The 20,491-nt window shown below is 36.3% G+C and overlaps 1 protein-coding gene across 1 annotated transcript in view; it reads left to right on the top strand.

Moving 5' to 3' along the window:
- JADE3 (jade family PHD finger 3) overlaps positions 1-20,491 on the top strand; it is an 85,471-nt gene that overhangs the window by 20,951 nt on the left and 44,029 nt on the right. Inside the window, exon 3 of the mRNA XM_044669287.1 lies at positions 8,787-8,944. Coding sequence (XP_044525222.1) covers positions 8,787-8,944 — 158 coding nt within the window. The remainder of the gene's footprint in view (positions 1-8,786; positions 8,945-20,491) is intronic.

The following is a 20,491-nucleotide window of genomic DNA, read 5'->3' as shown; positions in this document are numbered from 1 at the left end:
GACTCTGACTTTTATAGCACACTTAAGTTTTTCCTGTAGTAGCTGGAGAAATTTTTTATAAGACAAGAAAGACAAGGGCATTGTTGTAACAATATTAAGATATTCTTTCAGGCACATATCTGAAAGTTACAGACTATTCTTTAATAGATATAATGGAATTTTTTTTTTTTGCTTAGTAGTTTTTCAGTTATCTCTTACTCTTTGTGACCCTATCAAGGGTTTTCTTGGCAAAGATAATGGAGTGGTTGCTATTTCCTTCTCTTGCTCCTTATAGATATGAGGAAACTGAGGCAAACAGGGTAAAGTGACTTGCCTGGGGTCACACAGCTGGTAAATGTCTGAGGCCAGATTTGAACTCGGGAAGAGGAGACCACTTGGGTGGTCCACTATACCACCTGGGACTTTCAACTCTGACAATGAGTAAAGTCAGAGCTCTTTCGGAACAGGTGATTTGTGCATTTTAGATTCTCATTGTTCAAGTAGTGTGATCTGAGAGTGAGAAACTTATCCTGTGAAAGAGGAAAAGCAAAACAATAGAGGATATACATCTGAAGGATCCTAAACTGGTTTTAAACTTGGATGTTCTTCTCAGCTTTAAGTCAGGAGTCTCTGGTGTTTTCCCTTGTGTGATTTGTTATGACTTTCCCAAGATTTAAGTGGGATCAAAGGTAATAAATAAGCCACATTTACACTCCCAGGAAGTAATACCTCACACAGCTAATTCCAATGCTTATGGTTAAACAGTAGGCTATAGTAGGAGAACTTTGTATGCAGTAAGAGCAATATTATACAATGATCAACTGTGAAAGACTTAGCTATTCTAAGCAGTATGATGATATGGGATAATTCTGAAGGACTTATGACCAAAAAATGCTATCCACCCCACAGAAAGAACTGTTGAAGTCAGATGTAGATCAAAGTATATTATCTTCCATGTTAATTTATTTACAGTTTATTATTTATGGAAGTATGTTTTATGTGATAATACATGTATAATTCAGACCAAATTACCTACCATCTCTAAGAGGGGGGAGGGAAGGGAGATAGGGAGACAATATGGATCTTATATTTTCAGAAAACATGTGGAAAATTGTTATTGCGTATAATTGGAAAAATAAATTATCTTTGAATAAAAAAATAAAGTTCCCTTTCCTGATGCAACAACAATCTTGGGAAAGTCAAAACATGGAGACAATTTAATTTACATTAGTGGAAGTAGTAGCAGCAGCAGTAGATTGGAATAGTAATAGTGCAGAGTATTTTTTGGATGGCTGTTGATATCTTGCTTTTTTTTTTTGAGATCTGAGAAAATTTTGTTGCAAGGATTATTTCCTAGTAAACATTTTCTCTTGTAATTCTAATTGCATTAATTTTGAGTTGTACAAAAAGCTTTAAAATGTTATATTAATATCCATTTTTGCTTTTATGGTCAAATCTATGCCTTATTTAGTTTAAAACAATCTCAGTCCATAGTGGTGTGAAAGGCCTTCTCTTCTCTAATTTGTTTATGATATGACCTTTTATATGTTAGGTTATATATGCATTTAGAGCTTATTGTGGTATAAAATACAAGACATTAGTTTAAACCTAAATTCCGCCAGCTTGCTCGCCAGTTTTCCCAATCATTTTTGTAAAAAAGTGAGTCTTTACCCCATAGTCAGTAATCTGGTTTTATTTACAATAAAATTGGCTTCTGTAATTTACATACCTCATCTTTGCCACAAATCAAGTTTTGCTGTTACTGCTTTATAGTATAATTTGAGATCTGGTACTGCTAGACAATCTTTCTTCCAACTTTTCCTTTAGTATTTCTCCTGAGATTCTTGACCTTTTGTTTCTCCTGCTGAATTTTTTTATTGCCTTTTCTAATTTAATAGATTAACTTTTTACTAAATTGATTTATATGACACTAAATATGCAAATAAATTATGTAAATTATATTTTTTATTTTATTACCATAAGCAATTGTATCTTAAATCCTCTTGCCATGTTGTTATTCCTTGAGGGATATAATGCCTCTCTCCCTCATTTGTCTACCCAGTTAAAGGGCATCCTGTGATGGTGATAAAGGCCTTTTTTTTCTGGCTGTTGCTTTGCTGCTATGGTTGGGGATTCCCTTGGAATCAATCTAGAAACTATCTTTTGTTAGAATATTTCTAATATTTGCAGTTTGCACTTTTTCCAGAAATAACTATTGACACCTTTCTTTCTGTTTTCCTTTTGCTTTCTGCCTCTCATAGATCTGGGCAGTTTTCTTTTATGATTTCTTAAATTTTGATATCTAGAGTTTTTGGCCATGGATTTCAGGGAATCCAATGATTCTTAAATTGTTTCCTTGATCTTTTCACCAGATTTTTTTTAGCCCTTACTTTCTCTCTTAGAATTGGTACTTTGGTTCCAAGGCAGAAGAGTGGTAAGGGCTAGGCAATTGGGGTTAAGTGACTTGCCCAGGGTCCCACAACTAGAAAGCATTTGACACCAGATTTTAACCAAGCACCTCCCATCTCTAGGCCAAGCTTTCTATCCACCAAGATATCTGGCTGCGCCTGGGTTATTTTTTTATAACATACCTTATATGTTCTTCTAATTTTTCAGTCATAACTTTTTTCTAATATTTTTTTGTTATGTCATTGAACCATTTACTACCATTTTTCTCCATTCTCTCTTTTATGGAGCTTACTACTTGGATAAGATGTTATACCTCTCATTGTAAGCTATTTTTTAGGGTAATAGGATCATAGATTTAGAGATGAGAGGAAGCCATCAAATACAGCTCCCTGTATTTTCATTTATATTCGTTTAGAGATGAATAAACTAAATAAATGGTGGTTTAAATGATTTCCCCAGGGTCATGTAGCTAGTTATTGTCCAAGGTGTGATTTTAGTCCATGTCCTCCAGTGCCCTATCCACTACTAAACCATTGTACATCTCATCTAATTTTTACCTCAGAAGCACTGTTTTAATTTTTATTTCTTCATCTACTTCTTCCATGCATTCCTGGAGCTCCTGTAACCACAATGCTTTCCCCCTTAAGTTTCTACTAGTTTTTATTGTAGAATTACTCCCTTTTTCTGTTTTTATCTCTTAGGTGTCCCTTAACATATAATATTTCTTCATTTTATTAGTTTTCTTCTGTTAGGTCATGACATTAGCCTCAGTTTCTGGTTCCAGTCTTTGTACCAGTGTCAAGCTCTGCCTTCTCTTGAAGTCCTGAATAAATTGCCCAGGTCTTGGTCTAAATACCACTCTCTCTTGCTGTCATTCTACAATTCTGGATGGGTGACTAGTTCCTTGTCCTCTTCCTTGCCCTATTCAGAGTCCACTTTTGGGATTAGGATCCATCTGCTACTGCCTCAATCCCCAGCTTTTTCTTCCCATATTTGCCACCAGTGTCAGCTCCAACTTCATCTTCTTGAACCACCCCTAACTTGGAGTTGGCTTTTTAGCTATTGTTCTAGCCATGACAGGCCCTCACCACCATATATCAGAGCTCACACAAGCTTCTCCATCTCTTCTTGATCCTCTGATATAACACTGAATATTAAAAATCATGTTCTGTATAATCTGTTTCAAACTGCTTGCCATCTCAAGAAGGGAAGGAGAGAATTTGGAATTCAATTTTTTAAAAAAGGCTGTTGAAATTGATTTTACATGTAATTGGGAAAAAATTAAAACATTTTTCTAAAAAAGAAATACTAATGGATGCAGGCACTCAGGAGGGTCTTCTTCTGCAGGTTATCAGGGTACTCCACCATCTCTCTACTTTGGAGTTGGTTTTTTCTTGCACTCTTGTAGCGCTGACAGGACATTGGAAATCACACTAGCTCTGGGGCTCTTGGAAGCACTCTGTACAGGCTTTCATACCCATTTTCTGCAGATCTATCAAAAACTGGCTTTGTTCCCTGATGTGTTTCTGAAAGTCCAGGGCCAAGATCCCACTGGTTCTGGGCCATGTTTAACAGTGATCACATTTATTGGGTTCCCTGGCTTGACCCCACTTTGATTATCTTCCAACTGCTGGCCATCTTCTTGTGCAGTCTTGGCTGGGGTGGAGGAGCTTCCTGGTACTTCCTTTTGGTTTTATTGATCAATGCTTCATCAAGTACTCTTTTAAATCTTTGCTGGGAAGCTTCTTAGGGGAACTAGGGTTGGACCATAACCTTTTATGATTACAGGAAGTTCACATCTGCCAGGGCATTTCTAGAAGAAACTTCATCAGTAGTAGTTTGGTGAGGAGCAGTTTCAGAACGCAACTGTAAATCATCTAACAAAGCCACTTACAAAGAAATTGTTCTAAATTTAGGCTCTTACACAAGTGAGTCATAGTCTTTGCCTTCCCATATTTGTCCATAATGATATAGAATGCCACAAGCAAAAATTTCTATAAAATTGACAGTTTTTCTTGAGTCTAAGTAAGGTGCAAGCTGTGATGAGTACAACCAATTCAGTAGCCTGAGGAAGAAATAACAAAAAAACAATTTCTAGTATTTCATGTGAAGTGTAAATAGCATAACCAGAACAGAAAGGTCTGATTCCATCAAGTCAAGAAATATTTATTAAGCACTCTTTCTGTGTGCCAGGTACTGTGCTCAGTGCTGACTCAGAAAAAGGTCAAAGACTAATGTGAGGGGGGGATTTTTTCAAACAACTATTTAAAGATAATATATAAACAGTATCCATTGGAGACTATCTTAATGGGAAAGCACTAAAATTAATGAAAACCTGGGAAAGCTCTCACAGAAGGTAAGACTTCAGCTAAGACTGAAAGAAGCCAGGGAAGCCAAGAAGCAGAAATGGCACGATGCTTTAATAATCAGCACATGGTCAGGATTCTTTCATAGGATATCTTGAAGATCATCCTCAGGTTTAGTTTTATTTATTTATTTGATGGTCTGTGACAGAAAAGGTAGCCATTCACTTTTCTATCTGAAGGGGAAAATAAGGGAGAGCCAATTTAAGTACAGGACACCAGGTCAGTTTAATATAACCTTCTTGAATTAGCATTATTTGATATCCAGCCTCAGATTTTTACTAGCTATGTGATCCTGGGCAAATCACTTAGCCTCTGTTTGCCTCACTTTCTTCAACCATAAAGTGGAGATAATAGTAGCACCTACCTCACAGGGTTTTTGTAAGGATTAAGATATTTGTAAAGCATTTAGCCCAGTGTGTGGCACATTGTAAGTGCTATATCAATGCTCTCATCATTATTATTAGTAGTAGCAGTAGCAGTAGTTGTAATCAGATATTAGAAAGATGTCAGATTTTAATCTCTTATTAAAGGGTGAAGGCAGCAACAGTAGTAAGGAGGGTTGAAAAATATGAGTTTCTGAGAGCACAAGTGGAGCAACATCAACAAGAGGTTCGGGGGCAGGACCAAAACAACAGAACCAATGACATCCATAATAAATATGTTATATCACAGAAAGATGAAGTTCTCACCTCTCTTGATGAGTCAGGGGCAGTAAGCAGATGCAAGGAAGTCACTTTTGGACTTCTAGGGATGGGGAAGAAGAAAGCATTATGTGGCTGGGGAATCTATGTCATTTAGAACTGTCTTTAGTATATGTGAAAACAGGGAAGAAGACTCAATGTAGATTTGTGCCAATCTTATCTAAGTGTACTAGATAATAGATTTATAAACCATACTAGCTCTCAGAGTGAAGAGGGATAGAGAAAAATGCTTTGTACAAATTAGTAACTGAAATAACAGACACTATAAGTAGCAGGAGTAGGAACTACTGGGAAAACAGGCAAAAAAATAAGTATTAGGCAATAAAACATGCTTGCTAGGTGTCTTAACTGTCAAAATAGGGGTTTTATAAGGGCTAATGATTGGAACAACAATACCTTTTTTCAGAAAGGAAGTAATCACTGGCCTATCTTCTTTTTCTTATGTCACTAGAGTATACTGGTGCTTGATTGGGTTCAGTTGACTCTAGACTAAATGAGCCATTAAAATTTGCCCTGGATCATTTTCCTTTTGATACCACAGGCAAGGTAGAATTTGCTTGAGAAAAGGCAAATTGAAAGGTACTGACGGTCAAGATGCTGGCTCCCAAAGAGTTGTGAGAATAGAATCTTTCTTTTTTGTTGGAGCTTTAAGATGAACTCCATATAATGTATAATTGATTGTGCCACGTAATTTGTTTTTCATTTGTATTTTTTTAATTAACCAAAATCTGCCTTCTCTCCCTCTCATTTTCTCCTCCTCCTCCAATTGAAGAAAGAAAAAGCCCTTGTAGAGGGCTATATATAGAGAGAAGCCCCACCCCAAAAAATCTTCTTGATATAGTTCTGTCTCTCCCCCCCCCCCCCAAATATGTCATGGTATGCACTCTGAATCTGCCACCTCTTTGTCAGTCAGTGTTGCATTAAGTCCTCAGGAATCAGGGCTGGTCATAACATTGATCATAGTTTTTAAATCTTTTGTTTAAATTATTTGTTTTTACAATATTGTCATTCATATATAAATTATTCTCCTGTTTGTATTCAATTCACTACTGCCCTTCTACCAGAAATTGGGGTCTAAGTCACTGAACTAAAAACTGTGGAAGAAATGAGACTTGACTTATTTTTGGATCAAAAGTCTTTCAAGGTCACTTCTATTGATTGAGTACAAGCATCTGCTTGCAGAACTTGTTGACCAAATGATCAGTAAAGTGTCCCTGTACAAATTAAGAAATGTGGATTTAAGCTTTTTTTCATTAAATTGTTATCATTCAAAATTAAGAAGTAAATCAATGACAGTTCATTTGATTACAGATGATGAATATAATTAACATCATAAAGGAGATCGAATCTTAATTGTGAAATTTTCAGATTCAGTTATATAATACACTTTTGTATCCTATTCATATAATCAGTTTTAGGAAAAAGGAACAAGACAATGATAACTTATATGATGGGTAAGCACCTGGCCATCAGAACAGTCCTGAAATGCTTTTAACATTTCTTATAGCTTTGATTTCTGATTCTGATAAATTAAGTGAAAAAAGCTCCTATAGTCTTTTTCCTTCCACACAGAAAAGGGAGCAAAAAATTTGCTCCACTTTGGCACAGCTGAGTTCTAGAAGAGTCATTTAGGGTTTCCTTAATCCATGACAGGATATAGGTTTCAGAGGGAAAGATAATGGAAAGAGCATCAGAATCAGAGTTTTATATTCTATTTATATCCTGACCACTATCTAACTAGCTAGATCACTTTGAACAAATCACTTCAACTACATGGTCTCTGAAGTCTCCTCCAACTTTTACATTTGATAACTCTGATTTGCATTGTCCTAAGCAGATCTTCCCTTGGGGTGGTGGTGACAGAGAATAGGAAGGAGCTCTCCCATTTCTATTCCTAGAGTCACTACAGATGCAAGGTTGGGCAAACCCATAGGGTGTTGTTACCTTCTACTACCAGCCCTTGAAAGAAAACATGAAACCAAAATAATTGAAATCTCATTAATACAAAGAATATATACTATTGGGGGCAGCTAGATGGCTTAGTAGATTGAGAGCCAGGTCTAGAAATAGGAGGTTCTGGGTTCAAATCTGGCCTCAAACACTTCCTAGCTGTGTGATCCTGGGCAAGTCACTTTCCCCTTATTGCCTAGTCTTTTCTGCTGCTCTTTTGCCTTGGAACCAATACACAATATTGATTCTAAGATGGAAGGTAAAAGTTTTTTTAAAGGATATATGCTATCTTAGATTATTCTCTTAGTGTTTCACATGTGTCTTATTTCTCCAATTAGTCCATTCCTTGCGAGTAGACCCCTGTGGGTCCTATGCTTCTCTTGTATTTTCCATTTCTGTGACTTAGCAAAGTGCTAGGCTCTTTGCAAGTGTTTATTACATACTTGCTGATGGAAAATGAAAACAGGATCATCTGTTTTTTAATAAGAACTCTCAGGAATTAGTTTAAATTCTTGGCCCTTGACAAAAAAACAAACAAAACTAATGACAGGTGCCAATGTGGTAGGTCAGAGAACATAGCAGGTACTTAATAAATATTTGGTGAAATGAATTATTCCACACATAAGTACTTAATAAATGTTTGTTAAATGAATGAATAAATGAATTTCCTCTAGCTTAGCCCATTCCTCTCCCCAGCCAACAATTTAGAGGTACAGAGGTAGAAACAGAATTTGGCCTAGAGTTGATGCTCTAAAACAGGAGTTTGAAACTATAGTCCTTGTACAAGCTAAGAATAGTTTTTACATTTGTAAATAAAGTTATATTGTTTCCAAAATGTAAAAGCCATTCTTATCTCTTGACAGCAGCCCAGATTTAGTTTTTCTTTCTCTCCAAAGGACTAGGCTTTGATATGTATTATATAAAACATATAAGTATCAAGCAGAGAAGGTACCTCTTTCTTTCTATAGCTCCCCTAAATTGTAGAAGGGTATCTATCTCCAGATAGAAAAGATAGACTCAGAGCACACACTGAGATTTTTTTGAGGGGGAAAGAGGAAACTTGGCCAATGTGGGAATTTGTTTTGCTCAACTATATGTTTGCAACAGGGTTTTTGTTTTTCTTACTCTGTGTTGGAAGATGGGAGGGAAGGAGGCAGTTTTATTGATTGAAAGAAAATAAAATTTAATTTAAAAAATAATTATAAAGTGTAAGGGGGAATACTAGATTATATTATACCCATGCTTCAAATCCTTTCCAAATAAACATTGTTCATGTGTTCATGACATTAGGAGTGTTTCTATGGAAGATATTAAAGCACTCTCATCACTTCCCCAGTGATATGATCATATTTTTTCCATATTGTTTGCTATTTCATCATAGGTGTTCCGGAAGGACCTCATCAGTGCCATGAAACTCCCAGATTCACATCATGTTAATCCAGATGAATATTACCTCTTTGCGGATACATGGAAAGAAGAATGGGAAAAGGGTGTTCAGGTACCAGCCAGTCCAGACACTATTCCACAGCCTTCTCTCAGGTATTTGCATGCTTGCGCATTGTACTAGGGGTACAGCAGCTTTTGTGGCTATCTAGGCACATTGCACTGAAGACTTAAACTTTTTGCCATTTTAAATAGTCCATATTTCAGACTGGTGAAATGTAAGTTGAGATATTTCTATTTTCTATAGAAATCATTTTTCTTTTAAATTAAAATTCATCCTTTCGTGCACATTTTTAAACAACTCTTGAGGTAGATAGGTAACATAGTAGATAGAGTACCAGACTTGGAGTCAAGGAAACAAACCTAAGTTCAAATTCAGTGTCAAATGTTTACTAACAGTGTAATCCTGAGCAAGTCACTTAATCTCTGTCTGCCTCAGCTTACTCAACTGTAAAACAATAATAATAGCACCTACCTCATAGGGTTGTCATAAGGATCAAATGAGATATTTTTTGTAAAGCACTTAGTACAGTGCTTGGCATGTTGTAGGTACAATATAAATTCTTCCCTTCCCCTTTCTTGAAACAGTATTTACATGATATTTTTTAGCAAACATATGAACCAATCTTCTTGGTAGTTAAGTCACATTATTACTCTTCCTTTTCTTGCTTTTCTTCTGGTGAAGAAAAAAAAAGCCAGGCAAAACAGTAAGAAATGTACCACAAGATGCAGGTCTCCTGTGTAATGTTCCAGAATTTTACAGAAAATCATCATGTTTCTGTCAGCCAGTGCTATGGCAGGTTCCTCGCAGCTTTGAGCATAGGGACAAAATTAACAGTATCTTAAGAATCTGAAGCTGTTCATTCTCTTCTTAAGTCCAAATGTAAGCTAATGGATTTAAGCTCTATATTTGGAACATCCAAATTTTCAGAAATTACAAGCCCAGTTTCTGGCTTACCCAGCACATCATCATCACTTCATAGGAGCCAAACTGAGCTTTGTAACCTTTTTTTTTTCCTTGTTCGACTTTAGAACAAAGCTTTAAAATGGTAGGATGTCAAATGAAAGTTCCATTCATATACTGTTGTAAGAGGTGGAGAACTGGCTTTTGGGACCTTGTCCAAACTTCCAGAACCTACTGACAGTTGAGGTTAATATTTATAGGGTATATCTCAAAGTCAGGTTTATTTATTTAGGTTTGTATTGTGAACTAATTCACAGCCTGAAACTTGTCTGGAGAATGCTCTGAAACTGTTAGTTCTTATTCTCAAGTAGCTACTAAGTCTGAATTTGCCTAGTGGCCTTGTCATCAAAGAAACTAGCAGTTATCCACATGAAAGAATGAAGAGGTCCATTAAACAAGATTACCATTAGGTAAAACAAATAGTATTTGTGCCACCATTCAGTACTTATGTAGTGTTGTGGAGGTAACATCTTCACCTTAAGGGTATTGAGACTAATTTCATAGACTGTTGCTTCCACACTTAAACTTGGTGATATTTGGAAGGTCTAGTTATATTTCACTGAGGTCATCATGTTGCATAATGCTATACTTGAGGCATCAATGGTTCTTGCAGACATTTTTTTTGTAATGCCTATATCATTGCCAAGAATATGAAATTTCAATGTTCCTTTTTTTCTCCTCTTTTCTATATTGCCCTTCTGTGCTTCCAGGATCGCAATAATGGGAATAGTGTGTGTTGCCTGAGCTGTATGGAAGATGCGCATGCAGGGTTCAGGAAAGAAAGCATGCATACATTCTTTACAGAAGTAGTATCTGTGTGGAGCCTAATAGAAACCTGGACTCCTGCCTAGGAATGAGTACGAAAAAGCCAGGGCTTGGCTGGCAAAGAAAGGAAAAACTCAGGGTGCAAGCAACTTTCCAATTAAAACAATACTTGTTTGCAGTAAACATCAGTGTAACTGTGGGGTCAGGAAAGGGAAGGAATTCTGGATGCTGGCCAGAAGGAAAATGCATTAGCTACAGCCATGAAAGAAGTAGCAAGAGGGAAAAAAGTGAAGTGAGGAAAAAAGGACAAAACACAGAAATAGAAGAATTCCAAGGAATGAAGATGAGAGAGATAGAAACCAAGACAAAAAAGGGAAGAGGGGCATGGAGATGAAGGAAATATAGAGGAGTGAAGAGTATAACAGGATCCACAGATAAAAAGAGGAGAGAATCAGGGAAAAGAATAAGTAAATAAATAACATGGGTGGGAGAATGTGGAGGGGGGAGTCTCTAGGTCTATAAATGGGTATGAGCATTATCTAATATATCCAATTGTTTTTCTTTGCCTAAGTAAAGTTGTTAAAACCTATTCCATTTTAAACTCTTGAAAATGTGCTTTTGAGGGACAGCTAGGTAGCACAGGAAATATTGTACCAGGCCTGGAGTCTGAGGACCTGAGTTCAAATCTGGCCTCAGATACTTCCTAGCTGTGTGATCCTGGGCAAGTCACTTAACCCTCATTGACTAATCTGTGCCACTCTTCTGTTTTAGAATTGATACTAAGAAAAAGGGTAATGGTTTTAGGAAGAAAAAAAAAAAGAAAGTGTGCTTTTGGTTTTTAGAGAATGAATACCTTAAGGAAAAGGATTCTTCTCAGCCATTTCCCAGTTGATAGATGAGCAAAAGATATGAACAGACAATTTTCAGATGAAGAAATCAAAGCCATATAGGAGTCTATGAAAAATGCTCTAACTCACTACTTACTAATAAGAGAAATGCAGACCAAAACAACTCTGAAATATCACCTCATACACATCAGACTGGTTAAAATGCCAAAAGAGTAAGCTGACAAGTAAAAATAGGGGCCCTAGTACCCTGTTGGAACTATGAACTGATCCAACCATTTTGGAGAGCAATTTGGAATTGTGCCCAGAAAGTTACAAAATTGTGTATATCCTTGGACCCAGAAATATTTCTGGGTCTGTTTCCCAAGGAGATCAGGGAAGAAGGGAAAGAACCCATATGTTCCAGAATATTTATAGCAATTCTTTGTGGTGGCAAAGAATTGGAAACTGAGGGGATGCCCATCAATTGGGGAATGGCTGAGTAAGTTGTAGTATATGATTGTGATAAAATACTATTGTGCTTCAAGAAACAGTGAACAGACTGATTAAAAAAAACTTGGAAAGAACTGCACAAGATAATGAACAGTGAAATGAATAGAACCAGGAAAACATTATACCTAGCCACAGAATTAGTGCTGAAAGAATAAACTGTGACTGTTACCTCCAAAAAGTGAATAAAAACATGAAACATGAAAAACTTAATTTATATGTACATATTGGCCTCTTTGACCATATCTTTTGTGATAGGGAGAGGGTAGGATACTTGTGGTTGGGATATATGATATACAAATGTAGAAAAGTGAGCTAAATATATTTTTTTTAAAAAGTTCTTCTCTTGCCAGATATCCATATTAAAAAAAGGTATTCTCAAGTTACTATGAGGATTTGCCCTGAAGATATCCTGAGCAGATAGGAAGTCCCCTACCCAATACACCTAGGGAAGCAGCATCCTATAACAAAGAGAGTATTAGACTGGGGATAAGAAAACCTAGGCTCCAAAGGGCATTTAAATAGGGTTCAGGAAAATGTTGTTACAGTCCCAACATTGACAATTATTATCTGAGTCACCCTGAGGAAGTCATTTAGCTTTTCTGGGTCTCAGTTTCTTCATTAATAGAAGAGGTGTGTGTGTGTGTGTGTGTGTGTGTGTGTGTGTGTGTGTGTGTGTGTGTGTGTTTTCATTTAAAAACCCTTTGTATACATTTTATCTTATTTTGAAATTACAGAAATTAGGTGATGAGGGAAAAAACCCAAGGGGACAAATACAACCGAAGAGCACAGTTTCTCCCCAAAGTTCTCAGTTTTCACAAGAGGCTGGGGACAGGAGGGGGACAAGACCTATCTCATCTACTGGGTAACAGTGAAAAGGCTCAACCCTAGGGCCAGGCATAGGCCAGCACACCCCAGGACTTCAGCTCTCCTCATCAAGGGACTCAATCCATCTGAACCCTTTCCCTGTCCTGCTGGTCATTCCCTGGCCTGTCCAGTACTAGATCTTCCTAACACTAACAATAATAGCAATACTTTTCCTACCTATATCACAGGGTTATATGAGAATCAAATGTGCAACATGAAAATTCTTCAAAAAAAGAAAGTGAAATACAAATGTTAATAAAGTATTAGAATTATTGCTGTTATTTAGAACTGCCATGTCCATTGTATGTCAGCTTCTAGTATGTAGTAATCATACAGCAAATTATTTTGCCAAGAACTGAAAGTCAGATGATACCTCTCCATATTCAGATTCCATTCTGACAATATATAATTATTTAGTCCCTACTACACATCAAAACAATCTTGGACTGGAAGAAATGGTTGCCTGTAATACACACATACCCACATGTATTCATGCATATACACATACATTCATTTTGCCACCATCTCTGGAAATATGTCTTTTTATATTGGTATGCATTTCTATGATGCGCCTTAAGCTACAAATTTCTAGAAGGCAAGTATTGTGTCTGTTTAAGTTGGTTTTATAATGCCATATGTAACTGGTTTCTAAATAATTTAGATAATAGCATGTCAATTGTTAGTATATCTAAGGGAATTATATGTCAAGAAATTTATGGTTATTGGCAACTCTGTGAGTAATATGCCTAAGTGTATTGGTGATTCCTATAGATATCAATAGTGCACAGATGCGAATATAGCACAGTTTCATCTATTATGTTGACCTGCCTCTCCTGCACATTTTTAAGCCCACTTATGGGCTTAAATGCAATTAGTTGTCAATATCTTGTTGCAAATACTTTTTCTTAAAATACCCCACTTCCTCTAAGCCATCCTGTTCTCTAAAAGTTTATTATTCTAAAAGAACTTCTTATTTATTAAGATGTGCATTAAAAAAATACCCTTTCCCTCCTAAAGTAAGAGTCTGTGTCTTTAGATATTTTTTCCTCTAAAATTTGCTCTTGCTATAAAATGTGGGTTCTTTTTTAAATAGGCAAGTATAATGATGTTTCCCCTATAGACAGCATGCCACTACAATCTTTTAATTTTGAAAAAGAGAGGGTAAATTTAAAGTCCACTACATTTTAAGAAATAGGAAAATAGCATCCATCATCTGAATAATTCCTTTAGATTTCTTGCTTTCAGTTGATCACCAAGTAGAAAGAGTCAGCCATTCAGGGCTAAAGGCTGAAGAGATCTATTTTAATAACCCCACCCAGTATGATGAAATTTTCACTTTAAGAATTTATTTCTTCTTATCTTTATTGGAATCATGGATCATTATGCTTTTAAAATATGAAGACTTTCATTTTAAATTAATATAATTTGTTTTAATCTTGCCTTAAAAATCTTTAATGAGGCAGGGCCAAGAGCAGTTTATTATAGTGAATGAAAAATAATGCAAACTAAAGAACACTTGAAAATGACATTGTTTTATTTTTGTCTTTCCCAGTTAGCCTGGACAAAAATGCAGTTCTGAATATAGACATTTTTTAGATTATGCTTTCTACCAATTATTGTCCCATCTCTACTGAGAAAATATTACAAACAAAATCTGGTAGAGGTGGGTGTGATTGATAGCAAGTGTGATACACTATTTTAGAAGTTCTACAAAATCTCAGGAAAAGAATCCTTTGTGTTTTTATAGTGATCCATTGTTGCTGCATTATTTTATTAGTAGTATTTGTATTTTGGTTGTTCTTGTCCTAACTGAATTAAGACTGGATCCAAGTTTATAAAATGTTTTTACAGTATTTTCTGATTGTCCACTTAAAGGGAAGTTTAGAGTATTTTAGTTTCATTATCAGGAAATGATGCCTATTTTTTTAGTCAACACAAAGGTTTTCTCATTAAATATCTTCCTTTTCATGGGCCCATTACTTTCTGTTTCAAGAAATGGTGAAATAAATTTGAGCAGCAAAACCTCTGGTTTCTATAGGAACTGAAACCTGATCCCACTTTCTCATAATGAAACTGAGCAAAGGGAGAAAGTAAACTAAAGAACATGCTCTGGAATAGACAAATACTCAGAAACTAGTCTGTATTTACTTTTTTTTTTTTTAGAGTTTTTACCTTAATGGAATCCTAGTCAAACCCATAATTCACACTTATGGGGTCAGAAATATCATGTGGGAAATGCTATTATCTTTATAGTCAAGACACTTTGTAATACTTTAAGGATATTAACATTTATTTTTTCTCCTTTGCCCATAATAGAATTTGCATGCTTAATTATCCATTGAATGAATTAGGTACTAGAAGTTTAAACCATAACATTGTAATGCTTTCTGTCCTCCATTACCTTAAGAGTTCTAAAATAAATCCTAAAGAATTATGTTTTGGTTAATATAGGACTTTAAGTAACATAAATGTGTTTATATAATCCCTACAGTTTGTTTTACTCAAGGATTTTCTACCACAAACTGTTTATGTGGTGATCCTTATACTGAAGGTCTGTGGTGGTGAACCTATGGCACATGTACTGGAGTGGGTACTCAAAGCCCTCTCCATAGGCATGTGCACCTTCACCCCAGTATAGAGTTTGCCAGAATTCTTTACTAGAAAACCAGAGGGACATGAGGCTGGACTGCTCCCCTCCCCCTCTCCTGAGGTCATTTCTCCCATCATCCACCCCTCTAAAATGTTCCCACCATCACTGCTATAGGTCATACCTAGATTCCACATAGTCTCAAATGGCATGTAAATAGATTTCAGAGGGTCTATGTGAGAGTGCTTTGGAAAAAATTAAATCCTTATTTTAACTTATTTCTAGCAGAAAATTCACAATTTTTAAAATTATGTTTAAAAATGTATTCTGAGGAGTCAGTAAGCTAGCCAAAATTGTTGAGAGGGTTTGTGACACACACAAAAAAGGTTAGGAACCCCTGCTCTGGACAGAGACTTTGTGGGGGAGACCATGTTTTTCCTTCTCTGTTTCCCTTTATTTAATTTAACAATTGCACAAAAGAAGATGATGGTGCTTCTGTTGTACTATTTCATTTAATGTTTTTTGAGTGCCCTTTGTATTCTATTCTTAGCATTGTGTGTTTACTTAAGAAAGCAGCCAAATAGCACTACTGCCTACTTTACAGATTTTATTTTGACCCTCATTCATATCAATATATAGAAAGTAAGTTGGCCAGTAAATAACAACAAAAGAAAACAACCCATTTGCATGTTTTTATTTGTTTTATTTTCTTGAACTTAGCATGATTTTTAGTGCTAAGCAATGTTAAGTCCGAATTTGTGGTATTGCTTTCTGAATTTACCTTGAATTTTTAATCACTATGCTGCTAAGATTCTTAAAGATGTATAGTTATTGTTTGTAGTTTCTGGTTATAAGTAGGCAACACTTCAAAGATGTGTGATCTACATGGACTCAATTTGGCAGATACATATTGTTGGTTTTTGAATTTAAAATGCAAATTGGGGAGCAGCTAGGAATGCTCAGTGGATGTAGAGCAAAGCCTGGAGACAGGAGGTCCTGGTTCAAATTTGACATCAAGCCCCAACTTAACCCCTATTATCTAGCCCAGTGATGGGCAAACTTTTTAAAGAGGGGGCCAAAGGAAAGGAAATGCTCATGTGTCAGTCTGTTTCTAAGGCAACTCTTTCAAAGTTTCATTGTATTGTATCCTACTCATTGTATTCGTCAGATTAGGAATAATGTCACACAGCCATATAGACATTTCAGGGGGCCGTATCTGGTCCCTAAGCCATAGTTTGCCCATCACTGGTCTAGCCCTTACCACTCTTCTGCCTTAGAACCAATACATGGTATTGATTATAAGATGGAAGATACAGGTTTTAAAAGAAAAATAAAATAAAATAAAAATACGAATTAAAATCTAAGCAAGTTACTTTAAATGCTGCTTCTTCATATAATATAGAAGCTGGCAATTATATTTTTAGGGCTTATTTCTCAATTACCAACCCAACCCTGGAATTGTAATGTAATATGCCTTCATTTTTTGATGATTTGCTAAATTGAAATTATCCCACTTAGTGGGAGGAAATAGTAACATTTTGGTAAGGCAGTCTTTATATATGCTATATTATAATTATATACTATGTTGTAAATACATCCATACTTTGTATATACTATATTAACAACACCGTTAAATAGCATTAGTAATAGATAGTATTTACAAAGTGCTTTAACATTTGCAAGTAGCCTTCTATGTGTTATTTCATTTGGTCCTCATACCCACCCTGTGTGGTAGGTATGATTATTATTTCTATTTTATAGGTGAGGAAAATGAAACTAAGGGAGCTCAAATTTTCAATTATAGCAATAGCTTATTTTATATTTTACTTTGTGTTTACAGTTTGATGTTTACATGTTTGATGTAGACGATCTTATATTGATCATCATAATAACTCTGTAAAATAGGTAGCATAAAATCCGTTTTTTAAGATGACTTGGCTAAGGGAGCCAGTAGCAGAAATGGGGACTTGAATGAAGTTCTACTATTGTCAGATCTCTTGGTCTTTTCACACAGAATTGATAGTGATATTCTTGGAGTGGGCTACTTAAAGTTTAACTTTGTACTGGTTATGAAAAAAAGATCTGATAGAGAGTGGTAGACATCACCATATCCCAGCCTCAAAATTGTAGCATTTTACAATGAAAGAGTACCAGACTAGATGACTCCCTGTATCTTCTCACTGCTTAAAAAGCTGTTGAGAGTGGGCAACTAGTGAGAAATATATGTGGGTGGTGGAGGTGGAGAACACATACCTGTGGGTTATTCTGTCCTATTTTTAAAAATTACTTGTGAAGTAGTACCATGTTCTGGTGTCTCTGGAAAGTGAGTCAGTGGCACCACTAAAATTAATGCCTTTTTTTTTTTCTTAACCACCTCACCTCAGTTGCCTTGCTTTGGCTGGTAGGAGTTGGAATAAGTGAGAGGAAAGCCTTTTTTGCTATAGGAATCTCATAGAGGGAAAATTGTGACATACTTTACTTTGGTAAAAACCTTAGTCTCATGGGCAGCTAACTGACTTAGCAGATTGAGAGCTAGACCTAGAAATGGGAGGTCCTGGGTTCAAATGTGATCTCAGATACTTCCTAGCTGTGTGACCATGGACAAGTCACTTAACTCCCATTGCTTAGCACTTGCCACTCTTTTGTGTTGGAACCAATGCAGAGTACTGAAAAAAAAGACAGAAAATAATAGTTTGGAGAAAAAAAACCTTAGTCTCATAAAGAGCTCCTGATCCTGGGTATTAAGCCATTTCTGATCATTTGTAGAGGCCAGCCTCTCCATGTTGGAAATCTCTTGTGATGAAAGAGTGGCTCATAATATCAGTAAGAAGATGAATACTTCCTAACTCTATATTGCTTTAGAGTTTACAAAGCACTTTTTTTACAACAATCCTGTGAAGTAGATAACATAATTTTCTCAATTTGGCAGAGGAGGAATTTGAGATTCAAACATGTGAAATGACTTGTACATCTTCCCTCTATTGCCTATTTGGTGTTAGATCCTGTATAATAAAACAAAGATGAAATGGACCTCAGAGTAATCTAATTCAATCCATACCCAAACAAGAATTATTTTCTCAAAATCCCTAAACAACAGAAAGACCACTAGATTTTAAGTCCAAAGGCCTGGGTTGATATTCCAGCCCTGCCATTTTCTGCCCTTGTGATTTTGGGAAGTCACTTTCTATCTCTGTAAAATGGAAAGGTTAGACTAGATCAGGGGTTGGTAACCTTTTTGGCTGTGAGAGCCATAAATGCCACATTTTTTAAAATGTAATTTCGTGAGAGCTGTACAGTGCTCACAGTGCGTGCTCCTGTAACAGCGCCTGAAAAAAAAAATTGCCTTTATGGCTCCTGCAGAAAGAGCCATATCTGGCCCTCAAAAGAGCCAGATATGACTCAAGAGCCATATGTTGCCGACACCTGGACTAGATGAACGAGAAAGCTTTTTCTACATCTAAATCAAAACCACTTGAAAACTTGCAATAAGGAGGAAATCACTGCATTTCCTCAAAGCAGCCCATTTAATTTCTGGACAGCTATCTTTGTTAGGAATTTTTTTCCTCTGTTGAACTGAAATCTTTCTCTTTGTAGCTTCCACCTTTTAAGCCTCATAATACTTTCTTGGACACAGCAGAACAAGTCTAATCCCTCTCCCACATGACAGTACTTCTTGTATTTAAAGACAAATCTCTGATCCTCTTAATTGTAACTTAGTCTGTAAACCAAACATTCAATCAGTCAAGAAGCATTTATTGAACATTTACTATGTGCCAAGCACTGTGTTCCACCTGAAACAGCCTCAACTGGTTTCAGTGGGTCCTTGATGGAAAAAACTCACCCATGGTCTTAAATGCTCTCCAGTTTATCAGTGTACTTTCTAAAATATCATGCTTAAAACTAAACATATTTTTGATGCAATCTTACTGGGATGGAGTATAATTGGACTTCATATCACTAGTCTTGTTCTTGGCCCCATTTAACTTAAACACTTTACTGGGCAGGTCTTGTTTCTCCATTAAGAAATTATCATCCACTTCCAAGTTGGCCTTTTTCAAAACATCTTTCCTATCTATAAGTATGGCTCTTAAGTCACAGCAGCTTTATAAAAGAGTAGGACATAATAGAAATCAATGATTCTTTTCACATGGTCAAGGTAAATTGTATCTTTTTACATGAGAAGCAGAATGATGGGAATTTCTAGAACAAATTACTTTCTAATGAAATACTACCCATTCTTGGAGAGGTAGAATGAAACTTTTACTACATGTGTACCAGAGGGTCCTTGGCTTTGACATGTAATCTTTTTGTTTGTATGTTTGTTTATTTTTTTAACATTTATTAATAATCATTTTTAACATGGTTACATGATTCATGCTCCTACTTTCCCCTTCACCCCCCGCAATCCCCCCACCCATGGCCAACGCACATTTCCACTGGTTTTGTCATGTGTCCTTGATCAAGACCTATTTCCAAATTGTTGGTGGTTGTATTGGTGTGGTAGTTTCGAGTCCACACCCTCAATCATGTCCGCCCCGACCCATGCGTTCAAGCAGTTGCTTTTCTTATATGTTTCCTCTCCTGCAGTCCTTCCTCTGAATGTGGGTAGCATCTTTACCATAAATCCCTCAGAATTGTCCTGGGTCATTGCATTGCTGCTGGTACAGAAGCCCATTACATTCAATTTTACCACAGTATATCAGTCTCTGTGTACAATGTTCTTTTGGCTCTGCTCCTTTCGCTCTGCATCAGATCCCGGAGGTCTCTCCAGTTCGCCTGGAACTCCTCCAGTTTATTATTCCTTTTAGCACAATAGTATTCCATCACCCGCATATACCACAGTTTGTTCAGCCATTCCCCAATTGAAGGACATACCCTCCTTTTCCAGTTTTTTGCCACCACAAAAAGCGCAGCTATAAATATTTTTGTACATGTCTGTTTATCTATGATCTCTTTGGGGTACAAACCCAACAATGGTATGGCTGGGTCAGAGGGCAGGCATTCTTTTATAGCCCTTTGAGCATATTTCCAAATTGCCAGCCAGAATGGCTGGATCAGTTCACAACTCCACCAGCAATGCATTAATGTCCCAATTTTGCCACATCCCCTCCAACATTCATTACTCT

Source organism: Gracilinanus agilis, chromosome 3, assembly GCF_016433145.1.
Source record: "Gracilinanus agilis isolate LMUSP501 chromosome 3, AgileGrace, whole genome shotgun sequence".
Taxonomy (NCBI): Eukaryota; Metazoa; Chordata; class Mammalia; order Didelphimorphia; family Didelphidae; genus Gracilinanus; species Gracilinanus agilis.
This window is presented reverse-complemented; position numbering and strand designations above follow the sequence as displayed.